This window comes from Hibiscus syriacus, unplaced genomic scaffold (assembly GCF_006381635.1).
Source record: "Hibiscus syriacus cultivar Baekdansim isolate YM2019G1 unplaced genomic scaffold, ASM638163v2 tig00110474_pilon, whole genome shotgun sequence".
Classification (NCBI taxonomy): Eukaryota; Viridiplantae; Streptophyta; class Magnoliopsida; order Malvales; family Malvaceae; genus Hibiscus; species Hibiscus syriacus.
In genome coordinates, this window is record NW_024062753.1 from 1,602,252 (window position 1) to 1,624,016 (window position 21,765).

A 21,765-nucleotide genomic window follows, 5' to 3' on the forward strand; every position below is an offset into this window, starting at 1 on the left:
ACTGGTGACATTACTATTTGTCAAGTTGATGATGAGTTGATCATACGAATCCGGTAGACTTTGAAGTAGAAGTTCAACACGTTCTTGTTCTCCTATTTTACAGATTAAGGATGTAAGTTGAGAAAATAAAGTGTTCAGTGTATTTAAGTGCTCCGTCACTGAAGTAGATTCTGGCATACGGAGAATGTACAATTTTCTCTTAAGGAAAATTTTATTGTGCAGCGATGTGGCCTCGTACAGTTTGGTGAGATGATCCCATATCTCCTTAGCTGTCTTTTTCTCCTCGATGCTTGACAATACTTCATCTGCTAATGCTAGATGAAAGTTTGCCATATCATTCCCGTCTATTTCGATCCATTTGTTGTCATCTGTGAAATCTACCGGCCTTTCACTGATAGCTGCTGGACAACCGTATTTCCTCAGGATGGCCTTCATCTTTAATTTCCACAATGAGAAATTTCTCCCATTGAATTTTTCAATATCAAATTTTGTTGCCATAGCTTCTATTACAGATAATTCACACCATTTCACTATCGTGAATAGTTCTTTGGAACGTTCAAAGAATGAGTAATACCTTCTTACTTTCTTATGTTGGAGGATCCACCTTTTGGTGGCAACCACAAAGACAATAACCAGATATTACACACTTAAATCTGGCTCTGATACCAATTGTTGCGGAAGACGGCTATCGGATAGAGCAAAATCGCAACTGATAATTTGATAAAATAAAAATGAAGATAAAAGAGACACAAAATTTACGTGGAAACCCCCTAAATAATATAGGGTAAAAACTACGGACAACGGTAGAAGAATTTCACTATGAGAAAATAGGAATTACAACTTCTCTCGATCTACCAAGGAGAAAACAATGATAATTCTCTCTTGATAAAAAAGAGAAAACAACTCTCAATAAACTCTCTAAATTCTCTCTAGTATTGGAAGAAAGCTAGAATGCTTTAGGATGATTTTGAAACTAAATGAGCTAGGGTATTTATAGTAGAAGCTTTAAGAACTAATCTTAAAAATACCCTAAAAGTACAATGACTAAATGTGTAGTTTTACCATCCATGAATTTCAACCAAAATTGCAGCCATCTTTGAATCAATAGCCGCCGGCTGCTAGCCATTGTTTTAGACTTTTATTTTCAACAAAATATATATAATTCTCAAGTTTATTCGATAAAATAGAAACATAATTGAAAACTATTGATATAGGAGTATTATTACAAGTATCTCTAAATATATAAAGGATAATCATACTATTATCGTGAGTCAATCACTGATTTTTCATCCTAAACTTGAATTTGACATGACCTTGACCTTCAAAAAAAACGTGACATAAACTTTTTTTTTTATTTTAAAAAACTTGAATGTTAGGTTGGTTTTCGTCGGGTTTGAATCTCATGCACACTACTATTTATACCGCTTGTAATCATATATTTATAGTGATTTATTATTTCTTTTATTTGTAGAAATAAAAAGTCAAACTATAATAAATCTCTTTTTTTTAGAACTATGATAACTGAATTTCATTAATAAAAGTAATAGAATTAATCACAATTGCAACGCATCTAAGCATAATAAGAAAAATGAGAAAAATAGTCACAAAAAAACTCGTACAAAAATAAAAATAAAAAATCTAAATATATGAAAAAAAATAAAATATTTCGTTGAGAATGATACTAACGTCAAAAAAACTCAATAACCTCTCATAAAAACACATTTATTGAATGTGAATAACTTTATATTAATTTCACTATGATTATTTTTTATTTATAGAATTCTATCAATATAATGTTGAATTAATTCATTTAAATTCTATCAATATATATATATATATATATATATATATATATATATATATATATATATATTAATTTAAATAAACATTTAGGTTCTAACTGATTTAAAATTATTTATATTACATAAAATATAACAAACATATTATACCTACATTCATCGTTCAAAGTTATAATACCTAAATTCAAGGAAGATTTGGTAAGAAAAAAAAGGATAAAATTAAAAAAAAATATAAGTTGTGATTTTTGAAATTTTGGAGTTTCAAGAAACTAATTAGTTTCAACATAATTTTAGACTTAAAAGGTAAGAAAATAAAATATCCGCATTAGTTTCTTAAGGGGGTGTTTGGTTCAAGGAATGTGGGATTCTCATGGGATGAGAATCCCACATTCCAATGTTTGGTTGGCCGGGAATCTCATTTCCGGTAATGTTTTATTACCAATAGTAGATTTTTTGGGATATATTACCGGGAATGTCATTACCTCCATTCCCTTAGGTATTGTAACATTACCGGCGTTTTGGACTAAAATGCCCTTAAATTATTATTTTTTTTCAAAAATATCATTCTTCTGTCATTGAATAATAAAAATTCTACGAATGTTAAATTACAAATTTATCCTTAAATTATTTTAGATTTACAAAAAAAGTCTATAATTAAAATTTTATATGAAGTTTAGGGGTTAAATTTTTTTTACCCTTTCATTAAACATTTTTTATATTTTTAATTTTGTAAAAAAATTATATAAATATTATGAATTTAATTTTTTAAAGAAAATATATAAATATTTTACAATTTGTAATATTATACAAATATATAATAAGGACAATTTGGTCAAATATACATTCCAATAATCTTTTATTCCTTTGACCAAACACGGTAATCTTACATTCCTGCTAAACCAACCAAACACAAAATACAACATTCCCAGTAATCCTATTCCCTGGTAATCTTTTATTCCCACTGGTAATCTTACATTCCGTGAACCAAACGCACCCTAAGTGGTAAGTTAGTTGTTAATTGATTATTTATAATAACTAATAGAAAATAAATATAATAAAAGTAAATTTAACAAATTTTGTAAATAAAAAAAAGGCAAACAGAAAGGGGATCTGTCATTGCTACGAATGGCTAATGAATTATGAAATTGATTGTTGTTTGGTAGTGGGAAGAAAAGGAGCAAGCAAGATCCATGATTCCGTTCCGCCATGTTCATTTGTAACCAGAAAAGAGAGATAAAAAGGGTTGCCAATTAGCTAAGATTGGTGCTAAACCATCCGTGTCTCTTCCGATTTCCTCGCGTTTCGTGCACTTTCTAGCCAAACTGAACTTTCACCATCGCTCTGCTTCTCTCCATCGATCCGATCTCTTATTCTCTCAGGTTTTTACACCACTTTTTTTTCTCTCCTTTTTTTATATTTTCCCTGCCATTTCAGTATTTCACTATGATTTCGTTTTCAGTGCATTGATTCGTGCTTCGCGCTTTTCCCGATACGATAAATCCCTTTTTTCTTATTAATTGTGAACTAGGGTTTTCGGGGCTGTGAATTGATAATTAGATGCGACAAGGGTTATCATAGCCATAGTCATCATTTGGAGTTTTCAGGGTTTTCTTTTTCTTCTTTATATGTGTTTTGTCAGTGTGCGTTTCTAGTTTTGACATTATATGGAATAGAGGAGGTCCGTGGAACTGAGTTGAGTTTTTTCTAGCAGAGATCTGTCATTGTTTCATTTAATTTTCCTTTTTCCAGTAGGACACGGTTTGTATCTGCTGTCTTCGATTGGATCGGCAATTTGCCAGGGTTCGTTGCTTTCTTTGTCTTCTCTTCATTTGTTCCTTCTTTTGAGATATTGTGTTTATGCCTGACTTGAAGAATAAACGAGATTGTACTTAGCAAAACGAGATATCATCTTGTTACAAATTAACCTGCATGTTGTTTGATTTCGCCGGTGACCGGAATCTAAGAACAAGACGAGGTAGTTGCTTTTTTAGTAGTAGTACTTATAGCATTCTTCTATAGAAACAGTGACATTGAAGGATTTATACTATTTACGATTTCAGGGCACCCTTTACTGCCTTCATCCGATTCTTCCTCTGTGGTGGAGCATCACCGAGGTACTTCTGCTCACTGTTTGCCTTTTTTTAGTTGCCTCGGCCTCAATATGTTTATTCTCTTCTTCCTTGTAAGAGGAGTCTCAGGCCAATTTTCTTTATTTAGAAGACCACCAGGAAGTGGATCAGGAAGAAACTGGTGTCTGAAGGGGGCTACTCCACGTTATCCTTTGAGACCTCCTACCTCTCCTGCACGTCCTCTTGCAGTTTCCCCAAAATAGTAGTACTCTGCTGACTGTCGTTCCTGTCAGCAGTTCTCATTGGAATATCCCGCCAAGGATCGTGGGGTTCCATGGAGCTGCATAACAACAGTAACTCTTGTACAAGCTTTGACATTTCCAGGAGTTCATCTCTGGCACCAGAAAATTTGAGTAAGTCCCAGAGGATCCGCAACAAAAGTGTGAGTTTTGATGATAATCTACCATATGCAGAAAATCCAAGGTTGATCTACATTAATGATCCTAGGAAAACTAATGACAAATATGAGTTTACTGGGAATGAGATTCGGACTAGCAAGTATACACTTATCACCTTCTTGCCCAAGAATCTTTTCATTCAGTTTCATCGAGTGGCTTATTTGTATTTCCTGGCTATTGCTGCTCTCAATCAACTTCCACCTCTAGCAGTCTTTGGAAGAACTGTCTCTCTTTTCCCACTCTTGTTTGTGCTTTGTGTCACGGCAATTAAAGATGGTTATGAGGATTGGCGAAGACACCGGTCTGACCGGAATGAAAACCGAGAGGCATTAGTTCTCCAGGCAGGGGAATTTCAAATGAAGAAATGGAAAAAGATAAGAGCTGGAGAGGTTGTCAAGATCCATGCTGACGAGACAATTCCTTGTGACATGGTTTTGTTAGGGACAAGTGATCCTAGTGGACTTGCCTACATCCAGACCATGAATTTGGATGGTGAATCAAATCTGAAGACAAGATACGCCAGGCAGGAAACAGCTTCTTCAATATTTGAAGGTTGTAATGTATCGGGGTTGATCGGATGCGAGCAGCCTAATAGGAATATTTACGAGTTCACAGCCAATATGGACTTCAACGGATATATATTTCCCCTCAGCCAATCAAACATTGTTTTGCGTGGTTGTCAGCTGAAAAACACTGATTGGATAATAGGTGTGGTGGTTTATGCTGGGCAGGAAACAAAAGCAATGCTAAATAGTGCAGTTTCCCCTTCAAAGCGAAGCAAATTGGAAAGCTACATGAACAGGGAAACACTCTGGTTGTCCATTTTCCTTCTTGTTATGTGTTCTGTTGTTGCTGTTGGTATGGGCCTTTGGCTCCATCGTCACAAGGATGAACTTGATACCTTGCCTTATTACAGAAAAACATTCATAAGAAACGGAAGGGAGAATGGTAAAACATACAGATATTATGGGATCCCTATGGAAACATTTTTCTCCTTTTTAAGTTCCATTATTGTCTTTCAGATAATGATACCGATCTCTCTTTATATTACTATGGAGTTGGTTCGCTTGGGACAGTCTTATTTCATGATTGAAGATAAACACATGTATTGCAGCAACTCTGGCTCAAGGTTTCAATGTCGATCGCTGAACATAAATGAGGACTTGGGTCAAATACGATATGTGTTTTCTGACAAAACAGGGACACTTACTGAGAACAAAATGGAATTTCGAAAAGCAAGTGTCTATGGGAAAGATTATAGAAGCTCCAATTTTACAGATGACTCACTGCAGGACGACAAGATCAGAGGTATAACGTTATAATCCATATGCCATTTGTCGTCCTTACTACATACTGCAATTTATAATTTAGTGTTGGTCAGGACTTGTTAGCTCTTTTTATGTTTTCCTTTTCATTTATTGATTTTGTATTGTTGCGATTTCAGTTCTTTATTATCCATATAGATGCAGGACTGAATCTGTTATTTTTTGGATTAATTTAAAATTTATTTACTTATTTCTGCTTGCTAGGTTATTGCCTTGATAAATTGAGTACATTTATCAACAAAATCTTTTCACAACTTTTTGCTGAACTCTTGATTTGATAGACTACCTAAATTCCTTTTTGCTTGCTTTTCTTAATTGCTTAGTTAGGTTGCTTGAAAGGTTTGTCTGTGCCTTTGGTTGGATTGACTGGCTTTTCTATGCTGTTGCACCAGTCTCCTATTCACAAATAATGAAGCTCAGTATCTATGAAATATTCCATTTTAATTGATTATCCTCTGATACTGTACGTTTTGTTGTTAAGAAGCAGTATTAATTCCAATTTTTAATATGATCCTTGCAGATGCAGCTGTTTCAAGCAGATGGAAGCTTAAGTCTGAAATTTCTGTTGATTCGGAACTTATGGATTTGTTGCATAAAGACTTGACTGGAGATGAAAGAATTGCTGCACATCTGTTCTTCCTCACTCTGGCTGCATGTAATACTGTGATCCCAATTGTTTCCCAGGATGCTTCTTCCAATCATGGAAGAAGTGAATCATGGGGAGAGGTGAAAGCTATTGATTATCAGGGTGAATCTCCAGATGAGCAAGCACTAGTTTCTGCAGCCTCCGCTTATGGGTATACTCTCCATGAACGAACATCAGGTCATATTGCGATCGATGTCAATGGTGATAAACTAAGGTATGTGTTTTTTTATGGTTTGTTCTTCTGTCTGCATGCATATTTTATTATGTTCTAGTGATCCAGTCCTAGTAACAACCCCAAAGGCCAAGTGTCAAGTAGTGCACGTTTAGTTTTCTCTATGCAATTTGTTGTGTTAAAATAGAACTTTAATGTTTCAGGTTGGATGTTTTGGGGTTGCATGAGTTCGATAGTGTACGCAAGAGAATGTCAGTTGTTATAAGATTTCCAGACAACACAATCAAGGTGTTGGTGAAAGGTGCTGATACCACAATGTTCAGCATTTTAGCAAGAGACATTGAGAAGGGTGATCAGATAAGACAATTAACTCAAAGTCATTTGACTGAGTATTCTTCAGAAGGTCTTCGCACTCTTGTAGTTGCTGCAAGGGATCTTACAGATGCAGAACTTGAGCAGTGGCAATACCAATATGAAGATGCAAGCACTTCTTTAATTGACAGAGCTGCAAAACTACGTCAAACAGCAGCTTTAGTAGAATGCAACTTAAATTTACTTGGTGCTACTGCAATTGAGGATAAGCTACAAGATGGTGTACCTGAAGCCATTGAGGCTCTTCGGCAAGCAGGAATAAAAGTTTGGGTTCTGACTGGAGATAAACAGGAAACAGCAATTTCTATTGGACTCTCATGTAAACTTCTGACTGCAGATATGCAACAAATAATCATAAATGGTAATTCAGAGGAAGAATGCAGAAGTCTTTTGACTGATGCAAAGACCAGATATGGAGTGCAACCTGCAAATAGAAAAAACAAAAACTCGAAAAGGAGCAATAACCCTGAAATTGGTTATTTTGAGATACCGGATGATGCAAAATCTTCCAATGTGCTACAGCAATGTTCTGGAAAGGAAGAACCTGATGTTTGTGCACCCCTTGCACTTATAATTGATGGAAACAGTTTGGTCTATATTTTGGAGAAGGATTTACAATCAGAGGTAAGGCTAATTTTATTTGTAAAATAGATTAGATCTTATAGTATCTGTAGTGTGTTGTTTCGAGATGGTTCAGTCTTGCTTTTATATGTGGATTTACTCATTGTTTCTTCATTCCTGAATATTTCTAGTTTTTTTTAACACCTTTCAACAGCTTTTCGATATTGCAACTTCCTGCAAGGTAGTGCTCTGTTGTCGTGTTGCACCCCTGCAGAAAGCCGGGATTGTGGATCTTATCAAAAGCCGCACTGATGACATGACACTTGCTATTGGTGATGGCAAGTCTTTTTGACTATTTGCTGTGTTCAGATTTTGCTCTAGTAGCTTCATTAGCTTCTATAGTTTACATGTTTCAAGCTAGCGTTGATATTTCTCTGATAATTACATTTTTGACAGGAGCTAATGATGTTTCAATGATCCAAATGGCGGATGTTGGTGTCGGAATATGTGGGCAGGAAGGACGACAGGCTGTGATGGCATCAGATTTTGCCATGGGCCAGTTCCAGTTTCTGAAAAGATTACTGTTGGTGCACGGTCATTGGAATTACCAGCGCGTTGGTTACTTAGTTCTTTACAACTTCTATCGCAATGCTGTTTTTGTGTTGATGCTATTCTGGTATGTACAATTTTTTGTTGTGAATCTGAGTTTTTTGAACTTGATGCGCACATTGCTTAAAAGAAAGGGAAAATTTTCTAGGTAATTTCCCCACAGTTAAAAAGAAATTTCCCCTTAGGTTTGCAATTTTTTATATCTACATATTAGTTGGCAAACTAAATGTCGAATCAAATTTGACCGTTTTATCAGAGATCATTAAAGTGGTCATTCAAATTGTGGGACTTTTCATGGGCAATTAGAAAGCAATGCATTATATTGACAAGTGACACCTGTCTATCAAGAAATATTAAGCTGTATACTCTTTTTTTTCCCGTAACATGTGCAATGAATGAATGTGGGTTTCATGGTACATTGTTTTGTATGTTGTAGGTACATATTATGCACAGCCTTTTCAACCACTTCTGCATTAACAGATTGGAGTAGTGTATTTTATTCTGTTATATATACATCTGTCCCTACTATTGTTGTTGGCGTTCTTGACAAGGATTTAAGTCATAAGACACTCCTAAAGTATCCTAAACTTTATGGTGCGGGGCATAGACATGAGGCATATAATCTTCAACTCTTCTGGATCACAATGATTGACACACTATGGCAGAGCCTTGTTCTGTTCTATATACCTCTCTTCACATATAAGGAGAGCTCAATTGATATATGGAGCATGGGCAGTTTGTGGACTATAACCGTTGTTATTCTTGTTAATATACACTTGGCAATGGACATTCGTCGTTGGGTATTCATAACTCATGCTGCAGTGTGGGGATCAATAATGATCACATATGCCTGTATGGTGGTCTTGGATTCTATACCCATCTTCCCAAATTACTGGTTAGTTTCACCTCAGAGTATGATTTCTTGATCTTTAGTTCCAAAGTTCTAGTGGATTGATTTTATGTTATTCTTACAAATTGGCAGGACAATCTACCATCTGGCAAAGTCACCCACCTATTGGCTCACCATTTCGCTTATAATAATTATGGCTTTACTTCCCCGCTTTCTTTTAAAAGTTATACATCAGATTTTTTGGCCTTCAGATATCCAAATAGCAAGAGAAGCAGAGATACTAAGAAAAGTTACTCCTAATTTGAGGTCATAGTCTAATGAAGACTCCAGTTAACATGTACATTACACCCTGTTTTGAAATAGTTACTCAAGCCTATCCGTCATACGGCTGTCCCGTGGCATGCAATTGTAAGTTATGGTAAGTGCATATTCCAATCTTTGTGTTACAAGTTTCATACACCTGTTACTAATGGAATTAGTCAGCATTAGTAAAGGATTCTTTATGCTTCCTCTGTGAATGTTTCCCCACAATTCCGGACTTTAACAATGAAATGGACAGAATGTGACGATCCACTTACTGATATCATAAAGAAAAATTATCTGTTGTGATATGTACATTATGTTAAGATCTTGAAGAGTTAATACTGAAAAGAAAGTTCAAGGGAATATTTCTTGGCTAATTTGGATTTTTCGAATAATCTTTATATTATCCAAGTTTGATTATTATGTTTGGGAATATTAAACTAAAGATACATCTCAATGCCATTCCAATAAAGATTTGGGAAGTGGTAATGATGTATTCTTTCAATGAATTGCATAGATTAAATGAAAAAAAATGCTGATATTGTACTTTTGCAGCCTTCCAAATATTTGACCAACTGTCCTTTGCTTGCCATATTGGGACCATTGTTTGCATCAAGTATAACTTAATGTGTTGCAGTCATTGTGGCACTTTTAGTTTTTGGGCAAATAAATTGCAATTAGTGCTTGGTAGAGTTATTGTTCCATACTCGAGAGTGAAGGGTATCAACTTTGGACAGAGTGGGCTACCGTTGGTAGAGTCTGGAATGTGGTAGTTTGTGTACTAATAATACAATGCATAATGTCTTGGGTTTCCTTCCAGTAGAACGATTACAAGCTGTGTGAAATTACATTGATGCAACATACTATACTGATACAATATGTAATTTCGTTGATGTTATGTAATTCTATGGTTCCTCAGATGATGGGTTGCAACGCTTGTGAAACATGAATGAAAAACCGCAGCAGAATCAGTTTGAGTATCTTAATGAAAAAGCACGCTTGTGATATTTCATATTTTTCAGTCGGGTGATTCTGAAGAAGGAAAAACAAAGGGTGGAAAGTTGCCTTCTCCGAAATTCGGGTGAAGTGAAGGCGTAATTTTCAAGTGAAGAGAAGTCGATCCAGAGTGTTGGCTAGGGTGTTAGCAATCAGCAGTAAAATGGATCGGGGATAAAGAATATTAATTTTGAACAAAAGGAGGTTGATAGATGGTATGGGATGTGGAGAAGGAAAACTTGCATGGTGGTACTGGATCCCAATGGGACTTGTTCTAATGTGCAAATACTGATGGTAATAGTAATGCTGTTATTATTTTAACAAGAAAACTGTCTACCAAACAAGATGGCCTGGCCTGTGAGACAAAGTCAAGGTCAGGGGGTGCAAAGTGGTGTATGGTAGGATGTAGTTTCTAGTGCCTTTCTCACTCAAGGAAGAGGACAAGGAGGAAGTTTTTGGAATGGTGGATACGAGAACCAGAACAAAAAGGGAAATTGGTCCTAGATTTGGTTTCCGTTCGAGTAGGTCAAATTTTATCACGTCTGTCCTCGTAAATAAATAAAATAGATCTGTGTTCTAGACTGGGACATATGAACATGGCAGATTCTTCAAGACTAAAGTCAAATCTCTGATTGTACTTGATTCATACTATTCTATTGGATTTTAGGAGAGATGGTTGAGTCTGCTCTCTCTTAATTGTAGATGGAGCTTTGTGAATAGTGTGGGTATTCAATTTGTCTTTTAACTATTCGAATAATATTTGAATTCGATTATTCTAATAATTGTGTGTTAATAACAATCTTAGTAGTTGCACTCTCATGTTATTACTATCACAGTAATTATATTTTTACACGATTAATTACAATATTATATTCAAATACAAATAATTTTTAATATTGAAAAATGAAAGAGAAAATCACACATGGATATCTTCGGTTCATTCGGTATTTTTGAAAGGGTTCATTCGATTTAAACCATGCATGATGATGATAATGAAGCCTCATCGCACTCTTATCATTCCCGTCCGCAGGTTTATCCACTCTTTTGTGGGTGTTCATCCACTCTCAAGCTGTGGTTTATATATAATTTTATATTTTATTTGGTTACTCTTCAACAACCCAGCTTTTGTCGCATTTTCAGATTCCATAAGAGAGAATAGCACGAATGATCCCTTAACTATAGCAAAAATTTCTATACGATACTTACCTCTTAAAATAGTACCTATTTTTCCCATGAAATTTTACTTGTCTTATTCTAAAAAAAATTATTCTTAAATCTCATTACTTGAATCTTTCTATTAATCCGAGATGTCATTGGCACCAACAATTATATGTAAACAATAATTAAAAATAAAAATAAACTAGTGGTATAGGGCCTAGGGGCAGTGAAGTCTTGTGGATCTAAAATTCTGACAGTTGCAATATTAAAATGGAAGCAGTGTTAGTGACGAGTTGAGTATGACGTAATCTTGATTACATCACTATAAACCATCTTACGAGTTCCCTGTCTATGTTCTACGTCGTAACCTCTCCCCCACGCCCATAACCCCTTTCCATCCTACAAACTTAACGTCCGTCACGTTATTCCCAGAGCCTTCATCCTTAACCAATGTCTTCAAACTATATTGGTGGTCCTCTACTCACCTGGTTTGTCGGATCTACCCTTCTTGCTAACATCTCATGACACAAATATATATATATATATTTTTTACTTAGGCAAATCCATTAACTACAAGGTGACAAATTTCCACCCGATAATTAGGGCGAGTATGCGGGAGGGCGCGTGGGGAAGGAAAGTGAATGGGAGGTTAACCATTAGTGGAATTTTCTACCCTGGGTTCTCTCTCTTCCATGAATTTGCTATTTAGCTGTGCCCTTGCCCCTTTACATACTATAAGGCCTCTTCTCTCTCGCACCCCCCCCCCCTTTTGCTCAACAACATTATTATCCCGAAAGAACCGAAGCGGGGGCTTTGGTCGGGGAACATGTCTTGGGACACACAGAAAGCAAAGGAGGAGCTTGTCCGAGGCAGGGAGTTGACAAATCAGCTACGAGATCTGCTCTCCAAATCCCTAGCCGATGATTCGGGTTTAGCGGGTAGTGAAGATCTAGTAATCAAAATCCGCAACACTTTTGCTAAAACCCTTTCCATTTTAAGCAACTTTAACAGTGGCGGCGATGATTACAATGTTGATGTCAACGTGAAGCCTAGGAACAACACCAGCTGCTGCGATGGTCGGAAATCCGAGGATTCGGGTGAGAGCATTAAGAGTACTCCCTCTACTCTCAAAGATCGAAGAGGATCTCCCAAGACAAGGTATTCTTTCTATTTTTTTCTTCTTCCAAAATAGTATTTAATTTGGATTTATTTGCTTAAAAGAAAGAAAACTCGAGTACTATTCTCATTCCCTTTGAAATATGGTGGATTCTAGGTTTCCTTGGATACAATTTATTCTTCTTTTAATTTTCTAAAGAATATACAAATATATGCATACCTTAACGGTTTTTAAAGTCACCGTGACACTGCATCACGACCGCAATTGCAATTTATGCTACGAATAGATGTGGTTTTCAGCTACAAGTAGACAGGTTTGATGAATGTGGAGGAGGGTGGATAACAGTGAATTTATTAATTTGTAGGAAGAGAGTGCCATCAAGAAAAAACATCAGCTCAGCACTGGTTGATGATGGGTATGCATGGAGGAAATATGGGCAGAAACAAATCTTCAATTCTAATCACCCAAGGTGTGCATGTGCATTTCCCTTTGTGTATTTTCTCACATCACTACATATATGTCATCGACATTCTTGCTATTCCATTGTTTTTTCTCATAATAATTGAAAACAAACAAAAAGCAAAACACCAGTTTTAATAATAATAAAGTATAAAAAGTAGCTAGGGGGAAGTAGAGAAATCAAGTGTAAGCAACACCGCAATAAAGTTATTGTTACACTATTTGGATAGATCAACGATTACACCTATGTGAAATTTTGTTCAAAAAGAAATCTACTATAATATTCTCAGTACAATAGACATGTTAATCTCAACTTGACTCCATGTTAATTAATCACTTTCCCCTTTAATAAATCTTCACTAATTACTTAATCATTTCCTATAAACATAGCCTATAAAACTCACAATTATACACTCGCAACCTTTTTCAATAATCTAAAATGTGCGTCAACAATAAAACTCAAACAATACAATAGAAGCCTTAAAAGCACACACACACACACAATTCAATCCCTAAGTTGAATATATATAATCATGTATCAGATTAAGTATCAAGTAGTTGGTTACATATATCTTTTCGAAAAAGGAAACTTTCATAGAATTTTAACTGCATAAAACAATCTTATTTTTTGTCGAACAAGGTCTCCCATCATCAATATTAACTCCAAAATGAACCTCCATTAAAAATGTATCAAAACTCTTCTTCTTTGGCTGAATTAAGGAGTCTGTTCAATTGAGAAAACTTACGTATGCAACAAGTTTCTTAGTTTGCGAGTTCTTAAGGATTCTTAAAGTTTCTTAGCTCGTTGATAAAATGTAATCGTATAAAGAAATCATATATTAATTTGAACTAAAAGTTTCAAGAAAATAGACTCAATAAACTACGTCGCACTGTGTAGATTAATGTTTGAATTGAATGGACACTATATCAATCACTGGTGAAGAAAAATCAGTATACATCTTTAGCACCAACAAATTAGCTTCCAACATCTCCTTTGCTAAACATTGGCTTTTACTACAATTCCAATAAACCAGGCAATGTTGCATCATTAGAAATAGAATTAAATGAATTTAATTTTGAAATATTATGATAACATATGTTTGCAGAAGCTACTACAGATGCACCCACAGGAAAGAGCAAGGCTGCCAAGCACTAAAGCAAGTCCAGATGATCGAAGATGATCCCCCAAAGTATCAAACAATTTATTTAGGTCACCACACTTGCAAAAACAAGCCCCACCCATCTCATTTCATCGTCGATCATCCCTTTTCCAACGACTCCATAATCCTCAGCTTTGCAAACAACAGTCTCACAACCAAACAAGACAACACTTTTTTCTCATGGGTAAAACAAGAAAGCAAAGAGGGTTATAAGCCCATCAGTGATATCACCTACAATGGATCCGATTATCTTTTGTCGCCTCATCATCAGTATCCAAGTACGCTTGATACGTCGGCCGAAATGAGCGTGTTGTCAGCTGATCACGATGTTTTCCCCGGGGTGGAGGATTCTGTACAAGATTTAGATGACTTGCTTGAGTTTTGAATGGGGTAGCTTACTTTGCGGTAATGCTGCTGCCGCTGCTGCTGTTTTTTCTTAATTCTATTTGTAATCTTAATGTATAAATGTTGTGTTTTCGTTTCTTTTTCTTGCAATAAGAATAGAGCTGCATGGTGCTAGCAGCTCTTTCCTGTTACACCTTTTCCATATCATATGTATATGGTTAAAGATGATGACTTGAATTTCATTTTGACTCAAATTGAAAAGATTATCAGGTTGGTGAAAGTTTTTATTCAGAAAAAAAAAGGATTTGTGATAGATATAAAAGTCTCTCGAATTTATCATCTAGGGTTTTGTGTCAATACAACTATAAATATACGTATAACAGTTTTAAGTTTAGTAGAAAAAAGGATTTTGACATGTTTAGGTCTTTGTTGTATTTTTCTTATATTTAACCTTTATACAGTAAACTTTCTCTCTTCTATTCACTGTTTTTAACGTAAAAGTTTATGTATTTACTTTTTTATTCTTATTATTTAATGATCAATTATTCATCTTTATCTACAATATATATACACACATGTCATGCTATAATATATATATGCTAGCTGGGTCGAAGCTATATAGTGACTTAGAGAGGGGTTGTTCTTTTCAAAAATAATTAGTATAATGATATTTTAGATCGTTTTTAGTTTAAATATTAATCAACTAAGACTTTTGTCTCTCTCGAATTTTAATTTAAATACTTAATAAAATTTTATTTTTTTGATATAAAAGAATTTTACCCTTAATATTTGATCTTAACTCTGTCCTTGTAAACTAGTCTTTTTATTATAAAAAAAAGGATATGGTAAGTAGGGATTTTCTGATCTCTATGTCAAAACCGAAGCTAGTGTTGCTTGAAGAAGAGAGGAGATTTCCAAAAGTAACTGTTATTATGTATTTTTTTTTATCTTCGTTCTCGATTTAATCGAACATGTTTGAATTCAAGGTAATTTCTTCTAATAATAATATTTGAAATTTAAATATAAATTATCTTTAGTATAACATAATTTATCTTTCATACAATATTTATTGAAAATTACTATTATATATTAACTACTCCGTTTTACAAGATAAGATCATATCTAAAATGATAAAATTATATTTTTTTATATCTTAAACCAAGATTTGAATCTTGTATTATTATGCGAGCCTTTTTCAAATTTATAATGAAAAAAAAAGTTAATTTAAAACATGACCATGACCATGAACTTTGAATTTTTGTCCCCAAACTTTTGGGTGAATCGGTTTAAGAAAAGTGAATGTGAGAAGATGTGATAATGTGAATGGAAGATGGAAAATATATAATATATTGTGGGAAAACAAGGGGGGGTGAACCATACATGAACATGGTCTCCATACAACATGATGAGAGTAATCTACTAGTGTCTCTTTCTAGTGAAAAACAAAATCTTTGAGGATGACAATTAAATATTCTCGGGAAAGTGACACCATTTAGATTTCAGCTTTCTTGTATGCTAAAGACTAGAAACAGTACTCTCACATGCAGTTTTCACAATAATTTCTCCGGTAAATCTTATTAAGAAAGACGGTGTGAATTTTAAAATAAAAAGTAAAAGAAAGGTTGGATCATTATAATTCCAAAGATTTTCCCCACTAAATACAGAATAGCATGAGAGTGATATATGGCATATAGGCTGGAAGCAGCAGATGCTTTTTTATTCATTGGATAAAGAACTCTTATATTCTTTAAAAAACCAATATGTTCGATATCGTAATTCAACTTATATAATTTTTCATAACCGTTGTATAGCATCAAAGCCTTTCATAACTCCATCGTATGATGTTTTCTTTTGACAAAGCCTTCGACTAAAATATATTTTCTTACATATTATTCTTTTGCATCATATTATTTATGGTCTCTATAAATAAATATATAAAATTTTATATAAAATTTTCTCTATATTATTATTATTTTTGGAAAGATAATTTTGATTTTTTTTTCTTTGTTAAAGTTGGTTGGTTCCTCCCTTTGTGGCTACACCCTTGTTGGTGAGTGCAAGGGCTGCCAATGTCATGATCTCGAAAAGAAACCATGAGTCTCATGTATACTATACATGTAACTGTTTGTACCATTTTCTACTTGTGATATATTAGACCCAATGGGCTTACTTGAGTAAATACTTCGTAAATTGGTATGGACCGTGGCAAATGTTATTATTAAGAGTATATTTATGTGTAAACTATGCGAATAGTCCTCTATGTTTTTTATCTGACCAATTTTGATCACAATTTAAAATTAAGAGCAAATAATCTCTAACGTTATCAATCTATTTGATTTTAGTTTAGTCCCTAATGTTATAGATCCATTCAATTTTAATCCCTTAACTACTAACTCCCATTGAATTTTAGTCCCTCAACTATATTAGAGACTTAAACAAAAGGGGTTAACAAAAAATTAATAACATAGAGACTTAAACCAGATGGACCAATAATGTAAAAGATCATTTACCTTTAATTTCTAAATTGGTGACCAAAATCGATCAGATCCTAAACAAAAGGGACTAATCGCATAATTTAACCTATATTTATTATTTCATGTAATTTATTTCACAAAAAGTAATTTCTGCAACATTTTTATATTTGATTGATGTAAAATAAATTGATCAATCTGATTCATTTTTTATATATTCGTAAAATATTTTATAGTTTAATTTTTCATAAAACTCTGTTCTATTTTCACTTCAAAGTATATACTCAAAATATAACACTAGAAATGTTGGATTTTTTCTTCTGATCTTCCCTAACTCAAAATATATCACATCTTATAATGCATTATTTGTGCCAGTACACAATCTTCTATTGCAATACATTAAGCTGGACCTCCCTTTGCTTCAACTCTTGGATTTGCTGTTAGCACCAACCAATAACGTTGTTAAACCAAGATTTTATTCACCTTTTCCTACCATATTAAAAAAGGAAATTACTATTATTCAAAGCTGCGCATATGGTAAGAAGAAAATAACTTCATCATCATCATCATCATGAAGTGCTCGAAACACACCGTTCTTTAAACTACTTCTAATATTCATCATTGGATTATCCTAATGGATTCACAACTCAAAACAAACAAACTTGAGTCACACGAAAACTTAAGATGCCGCAAGCCAACATCCTTCAACAGCATCAAGAGCTTGTACTTTGATTCCCTCGGCTATCGATTCTAATTCCTTCAGAGCGAAGGATCATGCAATATTTATATGTTGTTTTCTTCCCTGGACCAGTTGAAGATTAAAAACTTCTCAGAAAATGTAAAATAAAACTCCAATTTTTCAACACTGGTATCAGAAATGGAAGTACACTTCCTGAGAGAGATTTGACATCTATTCACAGAAACAGAGGTTGGGTGGGTGCATGGAGAGGAAGGATGCCTCACACAGAGTAGTTCTCCCGAAACATATCAAGTGTACTTAGAGAATGAGAACCTACGATGTTATGTAAAAACACCCATGAATAGGCGCATATTGGTTGCCCCAATACTCAAATCCAACTCTATATGCAGCATATTCGAACTTTTATGATAGAAGAAATGAGGCAAACCACTAACATTTCCCACAATGAACAGGGCAGTGTCCATAGATGCAATAGTACACATACGCATTTCAAAAGAAAAAAAAAGAGAGAGCAGAACATGCTCATCAAAATAAACTAACCTCAAAATAGCAAATCAATTTTCAGTCCCAGGTTCCATGCGTGGTTTGTCCTTTGATATAAGCTTAAAAATATAAAATGCCACCACCGCACCGCTGCTTAAGAAATCAAGTTGTCAGACAACTTCTATTTACTGCAATTAAAGTGTCTTCAAATATATCTCACATGACTGTGCTAATGAACATTAAGACATGCAGCAAATGTTCTATAAAATCCAAGGGTTGGAAACTTATCATCATCAATTAGCCATAGAGAAGTTATAGTCACCCTTCAATTTCCAAGTATGAACAACAAAAATTTCAAAACATGAAAAGAATTATACGGACCTGATTAAGGTTGTGAGAAAGGTACACAGATTTGATCTCTGCAGAAAATAATAAGAACAAAGGTAAACACAAACGATAAATAATTATCAGTCGACAATAAGGTAAAAACAAGGCTATATACAAAGAGACAGAAGCCCCACCCGAACCAGCAAGATCAACTCCCTCAAGAATAATATAGATGATATCACTGCAGAAAACAAAATCCCATTAATACAACATTAGTAATAGTAGTCTTGTCTTATTTAAGGATGTAATAAAGTCCTGTAAATTAAAAAAAACGTAGCAACCTGCTTGTCCTTTGGTGGCAAGAGGAGAAGACTCTCCTCTTTGATATGATTTTAAGCTTAATACACTTGATGCCAAAAGAGCTCCACCTAGAATGATACCAAACCTAATGGCAGGTATGCTTCCCGTTACCATGAAAGAAAGGAATCCCCCAACTGAAAGAAAAAAACCTGCCAAACGCTAACACACAAGATATTTCAATGGTTGAATTAATGGAACATAAATCATATAAAAATAAATTTGAATGCAAATAACATACCGTAAGGTATTCCAACGTGAAAGTCGAGAACTTTGGAAACGTCGTTGAAGTCGTCGGTGGAGGAAGAGAATGTTTCGACCATTTCTTTGACCTCGGGAGGGGAATTCTCGGCTGCCGTTGAGAGGTACTCTTTGCTTTCTTCACCCATTTCTTTGACTATTTCAGTCAAATCGTTTCTGGCATTTTCGGCTTGAATCTTGAGCTGCTCCGAAGTTTCTTTCAGAGTGATCAAAGCTTTCTTGGAGTGAATTTCGTAAGCTTCCATGGATACGTGTTGCATCTTCAAAGCTTGTTCTTTGAATGCCTCTAAAGCCTGCTTCCATGCTTCATTTGATTCTTCTTCGCTCCTCACTCCATCCTTTTCTGTCTCTACTTCTAGTTCTGAATGCTTCTAAACCCAGAAAATTAAATAAAATTAGAAAGAAAGGCAAATTTTCTTAATACCATTCTCAATAATCACAAAGTAAAAAGGAAATGAAAAATTGTAAGTTCAAATGAAGTAGAAGTCGTTTATTAGAATTAGAACTCACTGATTCCTCGTGGGAAGCTGCAAAAGCGACGACGGATTGTTTTAAGGGAAGTCGTAAATGGAATGAGCGAAAACCGACTGCGAATTGATTGGGAGCGGCGAGAGAGACTCTGTTAGAAGGCGGTCTGAGTCGTAAGGAAGGCGGCAAACAGAGTGCCATTGGAGAAGCAAAAGCACAAGTGCTCAGTCTCTTCAATGGCCCCAAGGCGGAGCTAGGGTTAGGGCTTTTGATTGATAACATTTCCCAGTATCACCAAAATTTTTCTTTACCTTTTCACAGTAAGCCAAAACATTTTGATTAAACTTTATTGGCGACAAAAGGAGAAGAGTAACCAAGGATTGGGCGAAATGTACGAGAAATAATCTTGGGTAAACTATCCCGTTAGTCACTTAATTATTTGTATATATATTTGACACTAAACTTGATATTAACACTTGATTGTTTAATCATTGATGTGATAATTTGATACTGACACAAGAGTTTAAAAATTATTTTTTTATTTCACCTCGTCATTTTCATTATAAGTGATATCTTTTTTTTTTATATATATTTGTAATTTTCATCAACATCTTTTATTGTCATCCTATTTATCATTAAATTCTATGAATTCTCCTTCATCATTTTATTAGTTTAGATTTTATTAAAATCTCCTTAAGACTTAAGAAATTAGACAAGAAATCTAATATTTTTTTAGATTTAAAATTTTATCAAATTTGAGTAATTTAATATTTTATTTAGAAGTTTAAAGGATGAAAAATATTTTTCTTGAAACAATGAATGATATACTTTATAATTAATCCCATTAAACAATTGTCAAAGAAGATTAAAATATCAAAATGTCAAATAAAATCTTCAAATAATTAACATTGTTGATTAAAATATTGACAATATAATTAACAAATGCTAGTTTAAGTGATAATCAGTTTGATATCGTTTAAGCAATGTTATGAACTAAGTCATTGTATATACAAAAAATCTTTGTTGGGAGACTCATCTACCAAAATTAGATATGCGATGTGAATCAGTCCAAATTAATTAAAACCAGACCTTAAAATAAAAAAGATAATATATATCGACAATATGTTACCCATAACTAATGACACTAAAATTCTATCATCCATTTTGGGGAGTGAAAAAAATAATATATTGTAAAGACAAAATTAGTCCTAAAATATTATTGAATAATTTATATAATATTTATATTTATATAAATTATTAATGTAGTTGATATCTAATTATATGCAATATAAAATAAAAAATTAAAAGAACTAAATTATTTAAAATTAATATACAAAAATTAATTCTCAAATTTCAACATCAAAAGACAAAAACCGACCTAGCGACCTATAAAATAAGATTAGAAAAAAATGATAAAACGCGTCTTCATTCTTCAAGTTAAGAACAAATGAAATAATATATATATTTTCTCATTTTCAAAGTTTAAAAGGTTTTTCTCGTAAATTTCATAGTTTCTCTCATTGGATATCCGTTTATTATTTTTTTGTTTTTGTTTTTGATGATCGGCGGTATCACCAATTTTAATGTTTGTTGTCGACCGTCAGTATTTTTTATTGTCTTGTTTCTTATTTTCAATAAATCTACCTGTATGACATGTTTTCTTCTGCTTTTATAACAAGTTTTTCAGTCGATTGACAGTTGTTTTCATTTTTTTTCTTCTAAGTATTGATTAGACATCACCACGACTGATCAGGATAGCACTTATCTAATATATTATTGATATTCTCTGCTTTAGACCCTCAAATTGAATTTAAATACTCTTTATGCGTTCGTGAATAACTTTTCACATCGCTCAAATTTGATTTGTGATTTATTGGTGATCTTTTAGTAGTTTGATCTCCTTTTGTGGTTCGTTTATCGATGTAATTAGATCTATTTGTATATATCTTTATTCGAGTTTTCTTGGTTAAATTTTCATATTTCCTTATATGGTCTTTATGTGATCTTAAATTATTAATTTTATTTCAATGATCATAAGAAATGTGTTTAATTTTAGATTATGTAAATCTTTATTGTAGTTTAGGAAGAGCACAAAGCTTTTAGCCTTGGGGTCATGGGATCGAGTCCCACGGAGAGCATTTCATAATTCGGAGGTTTCTTACGAAAGCTGCTCTCAACATGGCGTTGGGAGCAGCCTACTATCCTACCTCCCTTTACTCCATTACATATAGGAATAAAGGTCAGCTATTTTTTTTATTGTAGTTTAGGATATTTACTATTTTAAATAAAATTAGTGATT

At 33.8% G+C, this 21,765-nt stretch overlaps 3 protein-coding genes across 3 annotated transcripts; 2 read left to right on the top strand and 1 right to left on the bottom strand.

Annotated features, from left to right (window-relative positions):
- Nucleotides 1-4,169: 4,169 nt before the first annotated feature.
- LOC120128085 (phospholipid-transporting ATPase 1-like) lies at nt 4,170-9,472 on the top strand. The gene is made up of 7 exons (XM_039145871.1): nt 4,170-5,634; nt 6,172-6,511; nt 6,673-7,465; nt 7,617-7,740; nt 7,859-8,078; nt 8,448-8,906; nt 8,994-9,472. The coding sequence occupies exons 1-7, from the start codon at nt 4,203-4,205 to the stop codon at nt 9,172-9,174; spliced, it is 3,549 nt and encodes a 1,182-aa protein (XP_039001802.1). The 5' UTR covers nt 4,170-4,202; the 3' UTR covers nt 9,175-9,472.
- Nucleotides 9,473-12,045: 2,573 nt separating this feature from the next.
- LOC120127978 (probable WRKY transcription factor 70) lies at nt 12,046-14,590 on the top strand. Its single transcript, XM_039145767.1, has 3 exons — nt 12,046-12,476; nt 12,800-12,904; nt 14,001-14,590. The coding sequence occupies exons 1-3, from the start codon at nt 12,145-12,147 to the stop codon at nt 14,437-14,439; spliced, it is 876 nt and encodes a 291-aa protein (XP_039001698.1). The 5' UTR covers nt 12,046-12,144; the 3' UTR covers nt 14,440-14,590.
- Nucleotides 14,591-17,758: 3,168 nt separating this feature from the next.
- Nucleotides 17,759-19,866, bottom strand: LOC120127980 (protein FATTY ACID EXPORT 3, chloroplastic-like). Its single transcript, XM_039145769.1, has 8 exons — nt 19,812-19,866; nt 19,509-19,767; nt 18,979-19,369; nt 18,722-18,889; nt 18,575-18,621; nt 18,435-18,472; nt 18,111-18,203; nt 17,759-17,887 (listed from the first exon to the last, which is right to left on the bottom strand). The coding sequence occupies exons 2-7, from the start codon at nt 19,746-19,748 to the stop codon at nt 18,125-18,127; spliced, it is 963 nt and encodes a 320-aa protein (XP_039001700.1). The 5' UTR covers nt 19,749-19,767; nt 19,812-19,866; the 3' UTR covers nt 17,759-17,887; nt 18,111-18,124.
- Between the last annotated feature and the right edge of the window lie 1,899 nt (nt 19,867-21,765).